Source organism: Equus caballus, chromosome 6 (assembly GCF_041296265.1).
Source record: "Equus caballus isolate H_3958 breed thoroughbred chromosome 6, TB-T2T, whole genome shotgun sequence".
In the NCBI taxonomy this organism is placed as follows: Eukaryota; Metazoa; Chordata; class Mammalia; order Perissodactyla; family Equidae; genus Equus; species Equus caballus.
Genome location: NC_091689.1, coordinates 56,886,823 through 56,900,023, shown reverse-complemented (window position 1 = coordinate 56,900,023; position 13,201 = coordinate 56,886,823). Strand labels below are relative to the sequence as shown.

The following is a 13,201-nucleotide window of genomic DNA, read 5'->3' as shown; positions in this document are numbered from 1 at the left end:
AAGTCTAAAGCAACCCATTTGGAATCAAAGTCCCCAGATGGAAGTAGATTCTGTGACTTTTTAGGGCAAGGATACCTAACCAGTCATTCGTGGAGCTTGAGTTGGTTCTTCTAGAATGATAGATTCCTGTAAGTCTATAATAAAATCTTCCTAGAATATTTCCTTAGTCTTTCCTTTGCCTAAAAGTGCAAGATCCAGAGAGACACATGACTATGGCTTCCACCAAAATCTTTCTTCACTTTTAGCATTCCTTTTTATTTGTCTCTTGTTCCCAATGTAGTACTAAGTATAGATCCCCACAATTCCAAAAACCAAAACGTTGAATTTTCTCCCTTCCTGTTCAGAGAAGATTTTTTACCTATAGTTTTATTATCCCAACCATGTTGTTTAAATGAGTTGGATCATGAGCTGATAATTCAGTAAATCCAACTGGTGGTTGGCAGATGCTTAAGAATTAGCCCTCTGGGCTGGCTGTGAGCACCCAAGCTCATGTGCCTAGGGCTATTCTGTCTGATTCAAGGAAGAGTGGAATTATGCCTGAGCATGACAGAGGGACACTTTCTAGGATACTCTTAAAATTCTACCGCACCAAATGTGAAGCCTTAGTCATCGGGTCCAGAGTTAGTCATCCGGGCTGTCTAGGCTTTTCTTCCTTCTTGACCTAGCCTCAGCCTAAAAGAGCAGTATCATATTTGCCATTTTTTAAGGATTCGTTAAATAAACCCTGGTTTTGACCATGTCGAGGTTTCTGCTTACCCTCTAATATCAGCCTGAGAGGCCTTTCTTTCAGTTCCCACCAGTTCTCTACCTTCTGAAATGCAATTTGTCATAGAGATCCTGCTTCAGATAGCATGTCTTCCCTGGTACTGCAGCACGGGCCTACCAAGTGGCAGGCCATCCTCCCTTTATTGCACAGCACTTCTCACCTTCTGCCTTTGTGTTGTGCTTCTCTCTGCTTCCTTGATAGCACACGCCCAGCAATATAGTCATCTTAACATCCCTCACTAAGTACCTTGCACACAGTAGGCATCCACTTTCATTAAAAAGGGTTCATTGAACCTTTATGTCTGTATCATGAACTATCTCTGAGATTTCAGGTAGCAAGTTGTATATTTTGACATATACACAACTATATAACGTGGGCCTTTGGTAGCTCTTTACTGAAATTATAGTTAGGCACTTAGTAAGTTTTACTTAATTTTTCCACTCACTCTTTCTTTTCTTTTCTTTCGATGTAATATCTGCCTACCTTGTGAGTATGTTTATGTGTGTATTCTCTCTCTACATACATATCTATCTATCTAGAGATCTTATATATAAGATCAATATCGTAACCTATCATATACATGTAAGATCTTAAACAGAGAGGGAATATACACATACATGTGTTTGTGTGTGTGTATATATATATATACACACATATATGTATATATATAAAGAGAATATACATATATACTATACATATATAAATATACATATCTCAAACTTTCAGCAAATGACTTTTATGTTTCTATTTGGTATGATCTGTATATGTTAATAAAAATTATCATAACAAAGGCTAAACTTAATAAGTAGATTTCATAGAATAAATGTACTTAATTATGAAAGAAATAATCTCTAAGTTTCCTTTAAACAGGAGATGTATCTAGTTCCTTTAAAATATAGTCAACTTTTTAAGCTTTTTTTAGCTTAACTTTAGAAAACACCAAAGTCGTCTATGTGCACAAATGTATACTGAACACATGTGCAAAGCCTAACTGTGTAACAATTAGAAGCTTAGTTCAAACTAATGTTAAACGTTTTTTGTATTTTCCTTTGTACAGTTTCAAATGTTCAGTGTTTCCTTTTTTCTTCTTTTAACTCCCACAATATCTTTATCTCTATGACAGTGGAGCCCATGCTAAGACCCAACAGGAGAGAGAACAATAGGTTCAACTCTCTTCAGCCTTGTAATGGGTGAGATTTTTACATTTAAAACAAAAGAATTGAATGTTTAAAGTGTTTTCATTTTCTATTACTACATTCCTTCGTTTAAAAAGTGAAATAGAAAAGGAGAAGTATATTTGTAATAGACAAAAAAGCAATTGCCCATCTCAGTCTGTGAAAATGTTCCATTCCTTCCCACATATTCAATAAAACTTCACCATCCAGCAGTCAAAAGTTAAAGATCTTTTCAATTGATTACAATTTCGTGTCCTTAGAAAACTAAACTTTCCTTTCTCTGTTCATCTCGAGTTATTCTGCAGAGAGAGGATTTTCTGCATAGTATGATAACTAAACTAAATCTTATCCTCAATATTTAAAAAAATATTTTCTGTTAGATTTATGTGTACTCAAGTCACTAAGTGAAGATTGCCTGAATACTAGAAGAGAGTGCTTGAAATTTGTTCAGAATTAAGGTTTACTACAATGATATTTATTTATGCATTTTCCCCCAAATAATAAATTAATTTGAGTCAAATGCTATGCTTTCCATTGGCTTGGGGGAATTTGATTTAGTGACTTCAGCCACTGACCTGGTAAAAAATCTATAGAAACATCTGGTGCTGTGAAATAAAAGACACTAACACAATGAACACTCATTTTCCCCTGATGCCTGTAGTAAACCATATTCATTATTGCTATGTTAAATGATTATATGTCTTGAGTTTTTCTCTCCCACCACCCCCAGGAACTTTAGTAATGGATATATAGTAACCCTACAGAATTCACCTGATTTATGTCTATGTTGCAAAAGCTGTTGAACATTTAGTAAAAATGCGAAATTTTCTGGCTACCTGTAAAAAATATAAATATGCACTGTCTTATTTCTTGCTATGCCACCCATAAACAAAAATTATTAACTATTTCTCTATGTGTGCTCACTATGGTGTGGGAAGTTTTACACATACACAGATATACAGATAGGCTGAGTTCATACCCATAAGAAAGTTGTCTGTTTGGTTTTTATCTTTGTGTCTGTGTTTAGATTGTCAATACTAGGCAGTGAAAGTGAAAATGGAGTGGAAAAGGGTTAGAAACATCCTTTGGGATTCCTGCAAATTATAATATGCACTGATACTGTATAGATGATAGTTGTCACTTTTTATATTGTACATCTACTTTTAGTAGTGTGTCAGAAACAAGATAAAGGTCATATTGCTTAAAGCCTATTATGAGCATAAATGGTAGGGAACAATCTAGCCCATAAATTGGCAAATTAACCCCTGCCATAGTTTGATAATCTGCAGGACATCTTAAGATGAGCAAAATGGATCGATGACTTTTTTCCTTACTATAAATTTATGAGTTGGTACTTTATGATTGATTTAGGTCAAAATTTCACAATGATTCCTTTTTTAAATAAAACTTTGCCTGTCTCAGTGTACTACTTAATAATTACACTTAGACTCTCCACTTACGTGAGGATGAGACTGTGTAAGCACTGGAAGCAAGAGATTACAGAGATCTCTAACTTGAACAGAAAAGTGGATCAGTGTTAACATCCTTATAAATGAGCCGGGGAGTAAAGACTGGGGAGGAAGGGGTTACAAGAATTTCCAGGATTATGAATAGTTTAAATGAATTAGATAATTAAGAGACTATTCTTGAATATTTCCTAGACATATCTGAAAAAAATCTTACAAATGAGGACTAGGCAAGCCTTAAGCTTAATTGATATATATAAAAATTCCTTTTCCCTGAGAATCCAAATGTCATGTTTGAAAACCAAAGGATAACATTCTATATTTTGAAAACCCCATTTTGGAAAATAGGACTTTGTTTCCTCTCCCCAAGAATCTTGAGTTTGTCCCACTGAGAAAAAGGAGCGCATGAATGTGGCTACATCGTGATCTCTTGATCCTTGGACAAAACTGAGGAAAAAGTCTAACAAATGCATCGTTTTGCAGTAAATTAGATCAGATTTCCGCATCTCCGCACTCAGTCTGTGAGCTGACAGTTCAGTAAAATGTTCCCTTGTAAGGTTCGCCCTCTTAGGAAAAGGGGCAATAATTCATCATTAGGATTTCAGAGTCCAGGTGTAGATGGAAACTGATGGGGCCTCCAGTGAGGCAGGGAAAGTGCATGGAAGAAGAAAATTTTATCTGAAGCCTAATTCCCTGGTTACAGCAGAGAATAATTAAGATAATATTGCTTCAAGAGTCCTTTAATGATTAAAAATCACATATGCAGAATCCATAAATTGGAGGGCAACAAATTGGAAGGCTAGGACGTCAGAGAAGGGTTTTGTGCACATTGTAGTGGCAAGTACACTAGTGGCAGCCTGCTGTACGGGCAGCCACCAGAGACCGGGACCATTCCAAGGACTTTGTTTAGATGCAACAAATCATTTGTCTGTTATTAACCCAGAGCTTGTAATTATGCAGATTGCCATAGATTTTCCTGGGCCTGGAAGTGAGATTGAGGGTTGTTCACAGTATAGCAGGCAGCTCAGGGCTGGCCATGCATTACTGAACTTGCCACATTTATCATGTTGACTGATGGCAGCAGAAGCAGGTCTCAGGTCCCAGTGGTTAATGTAGTGGGTAATTAACTGTCATTTGCCTAGTAATAGGCTGATGATCAATGGTTTGTGTGGAAACAAATTCTAATCAGGTAGCTGATAAATGCTCAGCTAGTGAGAGCAATTGAAATTGGGGGAAACTATGTCCAGAATTTCAAACTGGCATTGTGTGTATGTTTATTAGGAATAAGCAAACTGAGTCGTTCTTAAAAACTGCTTTCTCTCCTCCAAACCACATTTTATATCCACAAGTGCGTCTGTATACATGGAATAAAGTACTTCGAAGATTTTCTTATTTCTGAAAAATAATAATGAAAGAACAGGAGAAACGAACGGCACACATGAGCGATGTGAGTCCTGAATAGATCATGTGAATACCCTGAAAAGGAAATGTGAAATGTTGGAAGGAAAAAAAATTCTGCTGACAAAAGAATAGGATGAAAGCTTTTGTTTGTGATGGTTTCATTTTTAATGATGACAGTAGGAGAGGCAAGATATTACATTTTCAGTGAAGTTTGTTTTAAAGAAAAATTACTGCCCAAAATAGGGCTTATGAAATGAGAAGGCAAAGGTTATTAGAGTTATAGTCCCTAAAATAAGCGTATTAAAACATTTTAAAAATTCTTTCAGGAAAATAAGTGTCGAACTATTTTGAATTTAGTTTTCTTGAGTATAAACCTTGCTTACTTTTGATCGACTGCACAGATTATGCTAGCAAACTGTTTGAAAAGCATTTACAGTTTCTACCCTCAAGGCGCTTATGTTCTTCAAGAGGCAAACTCAAAAAACATAAGCATAAACACTTATTACACATTTTGCCAACACTTAGAAGGTGTTCTTGTAACTCTTCCCAACAATTGTCATTTTCTGGGTAAGAGGAAATAGTTATAAACTTGAAAATGAATATGCATGGCTTAAGCACAGACCTATCTTTGGAGTATATAGAAAGTAATGAGAAGAGAAACTTCAGCATATTTGTGCGTAATCCTTAAATTCAATAAAATGAAAGGCTAAGATTTTTTAAAGTACATTTTTATAACTAAAATGAGTTTTCTCCATAGCACCTTTGAATTCATTAGTTTAGAACTGCTTTTAATTTGGTCTTTCCCATGAGAGCCATTATATTTTTCTCCTGTCAGCCCGATGCTGGAGAAAAAAGAAAACTGGCAGATGTGGTGTTTTTCATCTAGTTTGCTTCCGAGTTAAAAAGTGCCTTAACTACTATGCACAGAATATTATTTATAATAACTCTTCACCACCATTAACAACTTTAAAGAAACTTGGTTTCAATATTGCCAGTGCAAATGGATAAAATATTTTATTTCCTCCCATTATGCAACTATAGAGACATTTTATTTTGCACTATTTTTTAGGTCATTACGATAACTATTTTCAGGAATCTACAGCAAATAGGATTTTTTTTTAAATACCTTTTTTCCAGATGATTCCAGTGCTTCTTCCAGTGTATTATATTTCTACTCGTGGTCTAGCTATATATAGTTTACAGCCTCATTTACTTTAATGTGCTACCTGAACAATATAATCATAGCTATAACTATAGGATAGGGCCATAAGGTACAGTGCCTCTAATGTTTTTTGACTATTTAAATGGCTTGTTCGTAAATGTTCTTTTAATAATAATGGCAAACCTTTTAGTAACTAGATGCCAAAAAACAGTGAGACATTCAAATGGATTTCTTTTCCAACTAAAATGTTTAATATGTGGCACTAATATCAAAGTTGCATTACTTTTATATTTACTGTATATTCTAGCAAGTAGAAGATTTTGGCTCTGAATTCACCCCTGTTGACTTGTGTGTGTGGTTATGTAAGCTTCCTAATGTACTTGTCTTTTCCTTTTCTTCTCAAACAAGATGTGATTTTCATCAAGAAAGGTCAACTGAGTATGTATCACAGAAGAATATTTGTGTGTACACCTAGGATAAAACCCACTTGTGTCCATCATCAGGCGTTGTGTATTGATAGCTTTACAGGGTGTTATTAATGTCTTCTCTAGTCACCATCTCAGATTTCCCTGTAAGAGTTTGAAAAAAATGTTTATCGTTCTAGGCTTTTCGGCGTAACGGGAAACTGTGCTGCCTGTAGTAAGCTCATCCCTGCCTTTGAGATGGTGATGCGGGCCAAGGACAATGTTTACCACCTGGACTGCTTTGCATGTCAGCTTTGTAATCAGAGGTAAGCAGATTTCCTTCTGGATTCTGAAAAATGCTAAACCTTTCTTTGCTATTTATTTAATAGGTAGGAATTATATTAGTACACTTTACTTAAAGCAATTAATCTCAGCATTTTTGTTTCCTGCAATCATTCATTCAGTGCCAGAAACAAACCACGGAGGGGAAAGGTCTTGAGATTACACTTCTACCTAAAAGAAATGCATCATATAACAGGATGTGATAGGAAATCAAAATGCTTCTATCAACTTTTAGTCTTCTTATTCATTCTTTTCTTAATTGTTTTTCTGTCTTTTAAAAAGTAAGTTTAAAATATCTTCTTTTTTTATTGTACTTCTTTGAGCAAACCAATTTGCACTGAGGAAAATATAGAGGAAGTTGTGACTAGTAATGTGTATTCATCTTATTTTTCATATTTGTTACAGTTGCCCTGTCTCTTGATTTCTTATTTTGGATTTTAACCTTGTTTTATATGTACTTTTTAAGTTGCTTTACATCTCTTTGGGAACGAGGCTGGATATAATTAATAAGCAAACAATTATCAGCATTGGAGAGTCAGTATTGGAGAATGGAAAGAGTATTACACAGCGAATCTAGAAACCTAAATTCGGGTCTGGACTCTGCCCCTAATTAAGTGTGTGACCATAAACCAACCATTTTAGTTTTCTGGACCCCAAGATTCCCATTTATAATGTAAGGGAGCTGGATTAGTCAGTCTCAGAGAACTCTTTTGTCTCAGAGTATTATGACGTCATCTCTCTCTTCCTTACTGAAAATGATAACTTTTATTTCTAGTGGGAACTATATACTACTGATACCTGTTTTATGTGACAAATGAAGAGGATATTAGAATATTAAAATGTACCTATCTTTAAAAATACTTTCAACAGTTAGTACCCTTGATGGATTTTAGTGAAAATAAATTCAACGCAAGTGTGAAAACACCTGAACATAGCATATACTCAGTAAATATTAGTTTTGTCAAGTCCTCAGTTACTGTAATTTGCCCTGTTTTACGGTTCAGTGCAGTGTCTTCCTATGAGGCTCTGTAGACTAGTAGGAAGAATATGATGTTTGCTGTGAAAACTGGATGCAAATTCTAGCCCCACCATATGATACTTAATCTCTGTGAGTTTGGTTTCCACATCCTTAAAATGGAGACATTAACACCTATCGTGCAGATTTTGAAAATTAAATGAAATAATTTATAAGTACCAGAAACACAGTAGGTTCTCAAAAATTAGTTCTTTGACCTTGATATTTATAATTTACTTTTACCATATAATACTCCACTAACTTGGTTTTTACACATAGTATGTATTGCAATAATGTCTCGTGCTAGGTGTAGATGTACAGAATGTGGCCCAATGTATCTTGCAATATATAATTTACCCAGGAAATAATTCAAGAAGTCATCTTACAGCATCTTGAGTCTCCCCAATAGATGCTTGGAATCAAAGTAGATTAATTCTGTCCATGGTGACATTTAGCCAAAAGTAAAATAGCAAATGCACACGTTGTTTGTTGTAAGGATATGCATACGCAAACACAGGTATCCATACATCCATACGGACACATTGATATTCATGTGTACGCGTATGTGTATACATTTTAAAGGTGTATTAGCAGTAAATTTAGAATATTTCTTTGCTTGTCACATTGATTCATTAATAGCATTAACTAACAAGAGTTATCTTTATACAATAACATTCCTGCTTTTCTCCTCATAAAAGATTGCATAGTCAAAGTAAAATATTTAGAAAATAGAAAGGGATAGAGAATATCATTGTCCCATGTCTGACTATTGTAAAAGAAAATATTTTAATATTTTGATGTATAGCTAAAAATGTATATGCACACATTTTTCTATGCATATTTGACAAATGATATATAGCATGTAGTTTATTTTATACCCACAGTTAAGCAGCTGAAAGGAAAGGAGAGGGAAGAATCCTAATGTTTGATATTTGGATTTTTTCACTTAATATAGTATGCCTTTTTACCTGCCTTTAAGAATTCTTTTAAGTTATTTTAAGGTTTCTTATGTTCAGTGTTATGAATAGAGCTTCATATATTAAATCAGTTTTCTATCATCAGAGGTATAGATTGTTTCTTCAAGTTTTTATATTATCAATATTATTAATATAATATGGACATAAATAAATACTCAAATCTATGTCAGGATAAATTCACAGGAGCATAATTAATTGGACAAAGTGTATAATAGTTTAAAACCTTATGTTATATTTTACTGAAATGCTCTCCAGAAAAGTTATACCAATTATTCTCATATCAGAAATGTACAAGCTATGCATTCCCTCACATTCACTGTAACACTGGGAATTATTATTTAAAAAGAAATCCTTGTCACCTTGAGGGATGAAAGATATATCTCATTATTGTTTTTAATTAGCACTTATTTGATTACTAGCAGCCCTTTGATATTTCTTCTTTTAGGGAACTACCTGTTTATGCTCTTTGTCCATATTTCTATTAAGGCAGGCTTACCTATATTATCCATGTTCTACACAGAAAATTAAAACATCACTCAAGTGCTAAACCCAGCCTAAATTCTATTATGATGCAAAGTAATTGTAGGTTGTTAATGCTATTTACAAATCGTATATCAATTTTATTTCACTATTGAAATAAAAAGTTGCATTCACAATTAAGTCTGTCTCCTCTATAGAACTCAGTCAAGTAAGACAAACACTCCTAAATTTGGACTCTAAAACTGTTCACGTTCTTATTGAGGCAAAATACTATTCTAGTATCATTATTAAAGTCCCTAATATATTTCTGTGTTCACTTCATTTATTACTTGCCATAATGGGACTGCATATCTTTAGTGCTGGTTATGCACAATTAGCACTTAGTTATTGTCTTGTCACTTCAGCCCCTACAAGACAAACTTCTTTAATGCAAGAAGTCAGCTAATCTTCATCAGTCAAGCAAAGCAGACAAATTTTGTTACTCTGAATACAGAAGCTTTTCAATATAGGAGATTCTCCTATTCCTCTGACGTTTGCTTGGGAAATCCTCTCCAATATGCCACACGAGCCTATACTTTCAGTAGTCAAATCATTGTCATAGTATTGTACCTTTTCAAGTGAAACACAAGGCAAATAGGTAATTTATAGGCACTTAAAACTAAGCAAACTTTATTGATGTCTGAAATTGTGGTAGGATAAATGCTTAGGAATTTTATCTAGCAGTCATTTCTTCTTAATGTTCAAATCAAAATATCATTAACATCTAAAGCATTTCTGAATATTTAACAAATATAGTAATAACAACCTTTCAGGATTTGCTGTCCCTTGTACGTACCCTGTCTGCCCTTTTTAGAGGGGGTATGGCTAAAAAATGTGAATCCTGAATTAAAAATCTAGAAGTTTCTCTAGTGTAAAAGGAACAGAGGAAGGTTATTTTGAGTGTCTCGTAGGATAACTTGAAACTCATTCCAGAATAGGAAAGTTCTGTGTAATAGGTTAATTTCTTAAAGGTGGATAAGCACCTGCATCTGAGAAAATTCCGTAGATCTAAATGATGGTTTTATAAGAGAAGAAGAAAACATGCTTGTTTGTAATGAAATTGCCTCAAATATGTAGAATTGTGTAACATTAAAGAATAAAAGCACTGTGCTGGGCTCTGGAAATAGAAGTGAATGAAATCCAGTTTCTCTCTTAGAGGTATTCAGAGCTACAAGAAAGACAGGACATCAAAGACTCACAGAAGAGTGTAATCGATGCTAAACAGATCTATACCAAGGGAAGAGAGGTCCATCCTTTTGAAGTCCTAGGCAAGCATCAAAGGATTGATGTGCTGGGTGTTAAAAAAGAATTCCCTAGGACTGTTTGGGACAGAGGAAGTGTGTCTCGTGGGGGAGTAGGGAAGATGAGGAAGCCAGGGAGCAGTGAGGAAAGGGATTTCCAGATAGATGGAGCAGAATGCACAGCATGGAGGTGTGAAAAGATTTAATATGCTCAGGAAATAAAAAGTAGCTTGGTATGCTCAGAGAGATAGAGTTAGGTAGTGATAGGGAGTGGGGAATGGAGTGAGAAGCAGGAGATGAAATTGTAAAGGTAAGAAGTCAATGAATGGAAGTAAAAATGAATACAAATTTAAATTATTCCATCTATAATATTTTTGTTATTTAAAGCTATTTGGTTCTGGAATAAATCTATCTTAACCAATATTTATTGACCACTTGCCTCAAGTAGGAGTACAATTTATGGTGGCCTTTTAAAGGGTTTAAAAGAAATATAACTCATGGTTATCTACCTCAGCACTGCTGTCCAGACTGGGAAACCTGTTACGCATTCATGAGAAAGTTTGAAATGCCAAAGTAAATGATCCGCCAATAAGTAAGTACTTTGGGAAAGATCAGAATGAGTTGACATGGCCAGGGAGTATGGATGGAGGAAATGGAAACTAAAGAATTTTTAGAATTTAAGTAGATAGAAAAGAGGGAGAAATGTCACTGGCTAGAGAACAGCTTACACAAGGATGAAAGCATTATTATTAGCAAATAATGATAACAAATTCTTATATAGTGCTGATCATATGCCAAACACTAGCCTGTTTTGTGTGTACTAACTCATTTAATACTCACAATAACTCATCAGTAGGTACTATTATTAGCCTCATTTTACAGATGAAGAAACTGAAGTACAGAAAATTTAAGTAACTTGCCCAAGATTACACAGTTAGAAAATGGTAGACTCAAGATTTCAACTCAGGTAGTCTAGTTTTAGAGTCTGGACTCAGGGCCAGTATGAGGACCCTGGTCTGTTTCAAGAAGGATATTTTATTTTTTAAGTAGATATAAATGTGAATAGATATAGTGGGGTTAAAGTAAGGTAGACTTGGAATAATTTATAGTTACATTTGACATATGTGTAGTGTAACATGATCCGGAAAAGTTCGTTAGGAATAAAGTGTGTAATGGCAATGGGGCTGTCATTGGAAAAAGGCAGTAAATTTGCAAGTGTATAGTGGTGGGACACTAAGTATATATAACCTGCACCTCTTACTGAAAATAAGGTTCAGTAGTGAAATTTCCATGTTTTAGTAACTGAGGATGCTGAATGGGAAAGTAGAGACGGAAATACAGATTGAATTTCTCTTCTTTTTAAAGTGTTGTGGAGATGGAAATTAATTATAATTGACAGTCACTAACCTTAGGGAAAGAAGATGACTAAGTTAACATTTTCATTTCTTAGAAAGGATGTTACAAACGGAGGCTTCTTAGCAGGGCCTTTGATAACCTGCTCAAAACTATTCTGAGCCCCATATTTTATGGGGGTGGTTTATTAATTTTACTTATTTTATGTACTTTTTAAGTCTCTAAGACCATATGAATTCAACTAGAATCACTCCAGAATATCTGGAAATTAAATCTATTATTAATTCCAAAACGTCAAGATTAGATGGTTTAATAATCTGATTGGGCATCTTTTTATTTCTTAACATATTTTTAAGTGAAGGCAAAATTAATTGAACTGATTTACCACAAGCAATTAGGGTTAGATTACAAGGAGGATTATCAGTTTATTTTCTGGAATTTTAGCCTGATCTATTAATATACTTACAGTATCCTCTGGCCAGCACTGCTTTTATAATATTTTTTCTGTAAATGCTAAATCTTATAAGGAGCTGGTTATATAACATTGGAAACTAGCCTTTCTTACAAAATCACAGTTATAGATTATTTTGTTAGGTGTCTAATATCTGCACTGCTGTTTCTCTAATTTCTTCATGTTTATATATGGAACATCTTGAAGGAGGACACCGATCCTAATTGCATACCAGTCATAATCTGCTCTTGACCATCACTTTCAAGGCTGCTTTGTTTTAGTCATATGTGTACATGTGACATCCCTCACCTATGTTCTGTTTCATCCTGACCGTTAAGTATAAATTTAAATGCACATCAAATGCACTTTGTCCAGTAGACGACGTATTAGTAACAAAATATTTCAGGTAGGATTAATTTAGATGAATTCCATTTATCTTAACATCTCATTAAATAGTAGGCAGACTTTAAAAAATTATGCAAAGGAATAATAGTCATACAAAAAAACGGTTTAACTTCTTAGTCTACATGCTTTTCTGCCTCCAGGTACAAGCGTGTGTCTTGGGGCTGGCCCGGTGGCATAGTTATTAAGTTTGCATGCTCCCCTTCAGCAGCCCAGGGTTCACAGTTCAGATCCCAGGCGCAGACCTATGCACCACTCATCAAGCCATGCTGTGTCTGCGTCCCACGTACAAAATAGAGGAGGACTGGCACAGATGTTAGCTCAGTGACAATCTTTGCAGAGATCAAAATAAAAAATCAAACAAAAAAAGGAAGATTGGCAACAGATGTTAGCTCAGGACTGATCTTCCTCACCAAAAAAAAAAAAAAACAAAAAAACATGAGTCTTGAAGCCAAAGAGACCTGGTCCCTTTCATTCTTCTACAACATACATCCTAGCTATGGAACCTTGGGCAGGTTTTTCAATTT

At 34.7% G+C, this 13,201-nt stretch overlaps 1 protein-coding gene across 13 annotated transcripts in view; it reads left to right on the top strand.

Moving 5' to 3' along the window:
- Nucleotides 1–13,201, top strand: part of LMO3 (LIM domain only 3) — a 75,038-nt gene that overhangs the window by 56,462 nt on the left and 5,375 nt on the right. For 11 of the 13 annotated variants that reach the window (XM_070270001.1, XM_023643188.2, XM_023643187.2 and 8 more), the window contains one exon: nt 6,575–6,700. In XM_070270001.1, coding sequence (XP_070126102.1) covers nt 6,575–6,700 — 126 coding nt within the window. Of the gene's footprint in view, nt 1–6,574; nt 6,701–10,982; nt 11,138–13,201 lie in introns of those variants that run through there. The other 2 variants (XM_070270003.1, XM_023643183.2) reach the window with 2 other exon arrangements.